Here is a 7,477-nt window from a genome sequence, read left to right as displayed (position 1 = left end):
CCGCCACTCGAGCAGCGCGAGCGCCGGCAGGCGGGCGAGCTCGCCCGGCAGCGCCAAAGTGGACGCGCCGCGCAGCGGCAGGCCGAGGCGCCGCTGCGCGCCCGCGATGAGAGGCGCCGCGCGGCCCGGGTCCATGCACAGCAGTCGCGGCAGCCGCATTGCCATGGTCCTAATCTGCGGCCCCAGCAGCGGCTCGCTGCCGTCGCCACTGCTGCCGCCATCTCTCCCGCCACCATCCTGCGCTTCTGCCAGCGCGGCGCTCACGGCGAACGCCAGCCTGGCGGTCCGCGCGTCCAGGCCCTCGAACGCCGCCACCACGAGCAGCCCCGGCTCCGCTGTGGCCAGCTGCTGCCAAATGGGCTGCGTATCTGGTGCCTCCGTGCTCAGGCCGTCGAGCTGCAGCGACGAGCCCCCTCCAAAAGGCGCCTCGTCAGCCTCACCGGCTGCGCCGTCACCAGCATCAGCACCCGCCTTCGAGCTGCTTGCCGCCGGCGCCATCAGCCACGCCTCTCGGCGCCTCACCTCGGCCGCCCGCTGCTGCGCCGCCCCGCTCGACTCGAGGTCGCGGCATGCTGCTGCGGCTGCATCGGCAGACAGCCCTAGCAGGGCCGGTGCGCGCAGCGCTGCAGCGGTGGTGGCGCAGGGGGGCAGGTCCAGTACCTCCGAGAGGAGCTGCAACGCAGCAGAGAGGTCTTGCAGGCTGGACCATTGCTCTTGCCGTTGGTACTGGTGCTGTTCCTGCTGCTGCTGCTGCTGCTGCCGCTGCTCCTGCTGCTCCTGCTGCTGTGCCAGCGCCCGCCGCTTCACCTCAAGCTGCCATGGTTGCTGCTTTCGATGTTGTGCTGACAGACCCTGCTTTTGCTGCTGTTGCTGATGTTGCTGCGGCCGCTGTTGCTGCTGCTGTTGCTGTTGCTGATCCTCCTGTTGCACGTTGTCGTCCCCCGCATGGCCAGCCTCATGCATGGCCGTCGGCTGCGCCGGCAGCAGCAGCAACCGCGGCCACCACAGCAGCAGCCGCACCAGCCGCCGCGGCGCCAGCACCGCAGAGCGACCGGCACCTCCCCTGTCCTCGACGCCACTGCCGAGGGCTTTCGACACGACGCTGCAAATCTCCTGCATGCGGCTTGCGACCTGGACTGCTGATAGGCCAAGAAGATCTTCAGACGCCTGCAGATCTGCCCCCAAGATCCCCACTGCGTCCGCCACCGTCGAGCTCAGCGCCAATGCCAGCGCCTCCGCGCGCGCGGCCAGGCGGCCGCTGGGCGCGAGCAGCAGCGCGGGCGTGCGCAGCGCAACCGTGGCCGCCGCGCGGTGCGGGATGCGGGCGGTGCGGGCGAGGAGGGCTGTGCGGGACTCGAGGACGTCGGGTGGCACGTGTGCCAGCCAGGGCGCGGCGGCGACCTTTAGGGATGCACGGGTGGGGAGGCAAATTCGAGTGCGCGAGGCAGTGATTGCAATTATGTTGGGTACAGAGGGCAGATAAGGCTGAGCACAGCCATGCTGCGACGGCCGGTTGCCAAAAATAGGCCCAGGTCATTGCCTGGGATTGGGTGGCGATGCGGGAAAGAAGTGCGGCGTGCACAGCCCCCGTGGCAAGCCTCAGCAGGAGTCCTTCATTGGCCGCCGGCCCGCGCGACGCGCTGCAGGGCGTCGCGCGCGGCGCCCACCTGCGCGGCCACATCCGCCGCGTCCGCCCCCAGAGCGCGCGCGGCGGACCGCATCTGGAGTGCGACCTCCAGGGTCGTCCTAGTCAGCAGGTAGGGGACAGCCTCGTAGAGCCGCGCCGCCAGGGGCGCGCTGACCTGGAGGGAGGCCGCCAGCGCAGTGCTGCGCTCGTGCACTGCGGGGCCGCGAGGTTGGATAGCCGGGCGGGGGAGCGAGGGGGGCGGCGGCGCGGGCTGGAAATGAGTGGCGCACGGGCGTTTTGCTGGGGCGGTGGCTCGGCGTGCGAGGCAACCAGAGGGCGATTCGATCAGAGGGTTGCACATAAGCAGCCGAGCCAGCCGCTCCCTGGTCAACGCCTCCCCAGGCTCCCGACCAAGCCTAAATTTGTGATGCTTGCTTGGCCCCTTTTGCACTCACGTACTACATCCCTGAAACGCCCGCCAAGCTTCCCGAAAGTCGCCTCCCTTGGCAGCGCGTCGTTCATCGGGAAGCCACCCCGCTGCGCCGGCCGCCGCCGCGCCGCGTTGTGCTGCCGCCGCTTCACGTACAGCCGCACGTCCGATGCCGCGTAGTGGGGGCCGTATGCGGCCTCCAGCTCAGCGTACATCTGCTGCTTCGCCTCTGCGCGCGTGCGGGGCGGCTCATCGGGCAGATCCATATCATCATCAGCCCAGGGGTCGAGGGCGGCGTCCTCGACGTCCAGGTCAGCATCTGACCAAGCGCCGCCGCCGTCGCCGTTGCTTTCGTCGTCGCTGTCGCCGGGGGACGCGTCGCCCAATACCCGCGCGAGTGCGGCCCACTCATCGGTGTCGAAGCCGTCGTCGTCGCTGCCGCTGTTGAGGCCGGTGCCGCCCCGCTGCGGCTGCGGATTGAACAGCCGCGACCGCCCCGCCGCGGCGGCAGCGGCCGAGCGTGTGCTCCAGTGTCGGCACCCCAGGACGCCCGGGCCCCAGCCATGCCGCGCGACGAAAGGTGTCTGCCGGAGGGAGAGCCTGCCCAGGCCTGCTTTCAGCAGCATGGCGCTGCCTTGTGCCTGCGTGCCCCCTTGCTGCCCGCCGCCGCACAGCTGCGTTATCACCCTACTGCAGCACAGCCGGCCCCCCGCGCTGGCAATACGGCCGCTAGCCACGGAACTCCGCACACTGAATTGAAATGACATTGTGTCCAATTTCGCAAGGCCTTGTGCGGTCATGCAGGCTCAGTACGGAGCGCAGGAACGATCTCAGCACGAAGATTTACACCGTATGTGTCCTCGACGCAGCATATTGTCGTGCGCACCAATGTATAATTTGAAGCTCACTTGCTGTACTGGGCATGGTCGTGCGTCATCCGTCGCTGCGCGTCGCCCCAGAATGTGTCGCCAACAAGGTAAAGGAGTGAAAGGTTGGGTCCTGTCATTCGGTGAGCCCTCAAATGAGCGTCCTCCCTTGCCTAACGTGCCCCAACCTCCTCCATCTTTCGACATTCAAGGACTTTATCCTACACGTACAGCGAAGCATGTGGCCTGTTACATGAGAACCCATGCCATGCAGGAGGACATCTCTTCGGGGCAGCAGCCAATCGAACAGACGCGTGGCATGCGCCCGACATCCGCAGGCGAACCTGATCATCTTGCTCAAGAGGAGTGCAAGTTTGTAAGAGCAAAATGCTCGGCCCCTGCACTGCAAATGCGTGGGGCCGAGAAAGAAGTGACGTGACGCAAATGCGTGGTTTGCTGAGCCGAGGGGCTGAACACGAGCTGTGAGAAGCAACAACCATACTGCGCACAAGAGCCTCACACATATACAAGCATTCAGTCACATGTTTTTGCTGTAAGCTCTACGCAATTATTGATCGGGCAATATCGACCAGCAGCTGGGAGCGTGAACGACTAGCTGAACATGCGCACGACGACGGCACCACCACGGCACAGGCCTGCAGCCCACACGCAGAAAAAGCTTAGGTTCACCGCTGCCCTCGCGCGCAGGGCCGCCACCCGCAGCCAGCCGCGAGCGCCCCAGCGTCACCACTTGATCTTGTGGTACAGCTTGCTGCTGCCGGCGGGCGACGCCCTGAGGACCGCGTCCCACTGCTCCGGCGTGATCAGGGCGTCCCATCGGTACAGGTCCTCCCCCGTCCGCGGGTCCCACCCCGCCGCCGGGTGCCCCGGCTGCCACCCGGCATCCACCACGCACCACTCGGGGCTCAGCATGCAGATGCTAGGCGCCGTCAGCTCGTCGCACTGCACGCGGCCGCGCCGCATCTCCGCCGCGATCGCGCGGAGCAGCCGGCGGCTGTAGCGCGCCGCGTGCCTGTAGCTCTTCCACTCCTGGCCGCGCTCCAGCCAGTTGTGGCAGGTGTGCCAGAACCAGCGGCGGGTGGACGGCTCGGTCTCATAGGCCACCCAGTCAGCATTAGTCGTGTTGACAGTCATCAGCAGAGCGTCCACGATGTTGCCAGTCCAGGCGACGTCCAATTCGACAGACCACACCTGCTCCGCCCACGACGGGAGGGCGGCGCCGTACTGCTCGTGCCTTTGGAGTTGGGGGGCAGCCAGGGGCGGCGGCGTCAGGAGATTGGGGAGCGGCGCGTGCGAGGGGAATGCTGGGAAGGAAGGTGTGCAGGTGATGTGGCTGACCACAGGGCTGTCAATCAGTTCGCCCAAACGGCATGGCCCTCCCACGGCGGCAGAGCGCGCAGGCGCTCTCTTGACACATGCTGATATCGCTGCTGCTCCCTGATGCTCCAATCCAAGCCCATGCTGCTCCTAGCCGAGCGGGGCCGCTTGCACCTGCCACCCACCAGGCGGCCCTGACCGTCAAACCAGACCGCGCCCCGCCCACCATGTGATGTCCACCACGTCGTTCGTCGACCACGCCCACTTCTTCTGGCGCATCTGCTTCGTCAGCAGCCGCTTGTAGGCGCCCAGCACGCCCTCCCCCAGCGCCGCGACCACCTGCTCGCGCCCGATGACTACGACTGACTCATCCCCGAGCGCGTCCCGCAGCGCGTTGAGCGTCATCCGCTGGCGTTCCGACGCCGGCAGCCCCGTGCCCTCTGGCAGGGAGGAGGGGTACAGCGAGTACACGAAAACGTACCAGCCGCCCGCGGCCTCGACCTGCTGCTTCGCGAGCTGCGCGGCGCGCAGGCCCCTGAGCGTGATGGGGTCCGCCGACTTGTGCACAAACGCCACCCGCCGGTCGTGCGGCGGCCTCCAGGCCGTCATCTGCTGCTCCTTCCGCCGCCGCTCGGCCAGGCGCGCCGCGGCGCTCGCCTCGCGCGGCCGGAACAGTGCTGCGACGCGCCCCGGGATGGTCTCGCGGCCGCCGCTGCTGTCCAGCCGAGGCAGCTGGGACGCCAGGTCGCTCGCGGCGAGAAGCAGCAAGAGGAGGCCGGCCGCGGCCGCCAGTTGGACTCTATGGCGGCGGCGCTGCGCGGTCGCTGCGGCCGTGGCGGCGGCGGCGGCGGCCGCCTTTCCAGAGTGGCCGACGCAATGGGCCTGCAGAAGGGGGGACAGGTTTGGTCTGATGACCCCAACTTCGCCAGACTGCAGTGCAGCTACGCATGGGCGGTGACCGCATGTGCACAGCGTGCGCATATGGCGGCGCAGAACACGCTGGCTGCATGCCGCGCGTCCCGCACCCCACCTCGCCCATGACGCTGTGACCTTGCCACACGATTTGAGCCGTGGTGAGGAGGGCTGTCCAGCAGGTCGCGCCGTTGTGTAGAGGCGGCGGTCTGAAAGCGGAAAAAGCGCTATGCCATGTGGCACGTGCTGCAGCTCGGATGGGCGCCGGCGGGGCGTGCACACTGGCGCAGCGCCTGCGCGCGCTGGGCGCGATGCTGCCCGCCGCCGCCGGCGCGAGGGGCTCTCCCACGTCGTAAGGCGTGTTGAAGCTGCGTGTACGATGTTTTCGGGGCCTCGGGGCTCCGGGTCTATGCTGAATGCAGCCAACAGCTGGCGAGTGCGATCACTGGTCTGTCAAACAGCGTGAATAACGAAAGATACATACTCGTTGTGAACAACAATTCCGTGCCCAACACCGAATGGTAACCAGCCAAGCCTGAGGGTGCTGCACCACCTGCCGAGCACGCCCAAAGTTCGAACGCACGACGGCGGTGCTCCAGGCACTGGGCTGGCCGGAATGGGCGCCTCAGCGCAGCTGCGCCCTCGTCTCCTCATGTGAGACATGTCCAGCTCCCATCAAATCACAATAGGATGCCACGCATGAAAGCGCCCCAACCCGGACTGCATACCGCAAGCTGTGGTGCCGTGGTGCACCACTCCCGCCGCGCGGCTGCGCCGTAAGATTTGCCGCAATTCCCGTTCGATCCCGTCCCCTGCGTGATGAGTACATTGAGTCACAAAGTACAAATCTTTGTTCATATTGCTGCACACTTCCTGATTCACACATCCCCACCCGGGCTTATGCCGCACGGTTTGAGTTGCTTACAGAAGGGATGCCTGCCAAATGGGCAGGGGTGCGTTTCTAAGTGTACAGACGGGGTCGCGCCTGCTAAAAATCCTCCCCTGTTCAGGACTTCTTCGCGCCTCTCTCTCGCTCGTTTTAAGTGGGTGAGCGTCATGCGCATGCGCGCGGTATGCCGGTGCATTGCAGCCGATCGTGGTGCGCGGCAGCGACCATAGGGAGTGGGACCGTACAGTGCGTGACAAAGCAGCCGGAACAAATATTTCCAACAATTTGCTGCACACACACGAACCGCACACCAACCATGACAGGCGTACAGGTGGGGGACTGACGTTGATGAAGATGAGAGTGATGAGATAAACAGACAACGAAACAGGGAACAACTGCCCGCAGCAAGGCAAGGAACATGCAGCGCATCGGCTCAGCTGCGCTCGCGCGCATTGCTGCCTCCAGGGCCCCAGCAAGCACGCCCAGCCTGGCAGCAGGGCGCACAGGCCGCGGGCCCGGCGCGGGCCGCGTGCTCGACAGGCTGCCCGTGCTCGGGCGCAGCAACAGCAAACAAATCACAGTGTGGTTTCGGCGCCGCCCTCGGGCTGCGCTCAGGCCTTCTTCTTCAACACCTGCTCCTTGATGAAGAAGGCGGCCAGGAACACGGGCGCGATGGCGCTGCACAGCGCGACGGCCACCTTCATCGAGACGGGCGTGCTCTCGATAATCTGAGTGCCGACGTAGGTCTGGTTGACGCTGGTGTCGTACTGGCAGAAGCCGGTCGCGGTGCCGTTCTTGCACTCGACAAACACCTGGGCGTACCACGTGGCCTTGGGGGTGGACTTGGTGACCGCCCAGGTGGCGGTGTAGGTGTTGTTGGTGGCGGAGATCGGGACGGTGCCGATGACCTGGGGGCAGGCCTTGTCCTTCTGCGGGGGTTGGGAGAGGGGGTGGAGAGGGCGAGGGGGGAAGCTGGTAAAAAATTGGGTGTTCTGAACAACCTGAAAAGCTGCTCAGAGTTGCTCTTCCAAAGCACGCCCCAAAGCCGCACCACAGACAGACATGCTCAGACGTCCGGCCGGTGCAGCGGAAGCCGCCCAGAGTCCTGCCGCCCACCAACCAACCGCGCCCCCGCCGCAACCCAGCCCCTCCCGCGCCCGGCGTCGCCGCGGCGCCGCACTAGTCCCGAAGCCCACTCACGTCGATCACATCTCCGGGCTTGCGCCAGGGGCGGTCCACAACAAAGGGCTTGGCGAAGCACAGGCGCATCACGACGTTCTCGGGGGCGAGGCCGTCGACGACCTTGAGGGGCGCCGCGTGCGTCGCGACCACGCGGATCTTGTCGTTCGAGTCGGCGGACAGGAGGGGTTGGTTGCAGGGCGCGCTGATCAGGGGCTTGTCGCACACCTGCGTGT

At 66.4% G+C, this 7,477-nt stretch overlaps 3 protein-coding genes across 3 annotated transcripts; all 3 read right to left on the bottom strand.

Moving 5' to 3' along the window:
* Positions 1-1,613: 1,613 nt before the first annotated feature.
* MNEG_1819 (hypothetical protein) lies at positions 1,614-3,120 on the bottom strand (the record flags this gene model as incomplete). The annotated part of the gene is made up of 3 exons (XM_014049699.1): positions 1,614-1,840; positions 2,083-2,527; positions 3,112-3,120. 3 exons carry the CDS (start codon positions 3,118-3,120, stop codon positions 1,614-1,616), a joined length of 681 nt encoding a protein of 226 aa, XP_013905153.1.
* Positions 3,121-3,667: 547 nt separating this feature from the next.
* Positions 3,668-5,300, bottom strand: MNEG_1818 (hypothetical protein; the record flags this gene model as incomplete). Its single annotated transcript, XM_014049698.1, has 3 exons — positions 3,668-4,178; positions 4,488-5,143; positions 5,292-5,300. 3 exons carry the CDS (start codon positions 5,298-5,300, stop codon positions 3,668-3,670), a joined length of 1,176 nt encoding a protein of 391 aa, XP_013905152.1.
* Positions 5,301-6,673: 1,373 nt separating this feature from the next.
* MNEG_1817 (hypothetical protein) lies at positions 6,674-7,331 on the bottom strand (the record flags this gene model as incomplete). The annotated part of the gene is made up of 2 exons (XM_014049697.1): positions 6,674-6,991; positions 7,263-7,331. 2 exons carry the CDS (start codon positions 7,329-7,331, stop codon positions 6,674-6,676), a joined length of 387 nt encoding a protein of 128 aa, XP_013905151.1.
* Between the last annotated feature and the right edge of the window lie 146 nt (positions 7,332-7,477).

Source organism: Monoraphidium neglectum (genome assembly GCF_000611645.1).
Source record: "Monoraphidium neglectum strain SAG 48.87 unplaced genomic scaffold scaffold00191, whole genome shotgun sequence".
Taxonomy (NCBI): Eukaryota; Viridiplantae; Chlorophyta; class Chlorophyceae; order Sphaeropleales; family Selenastraceae; genus Monoraphidium; species Monoraphidium neglectum.
Note: the sequence above shows the minus strand (reverse complement) of the source record. Positions and strands in the feature narration are given on the sequence as shown.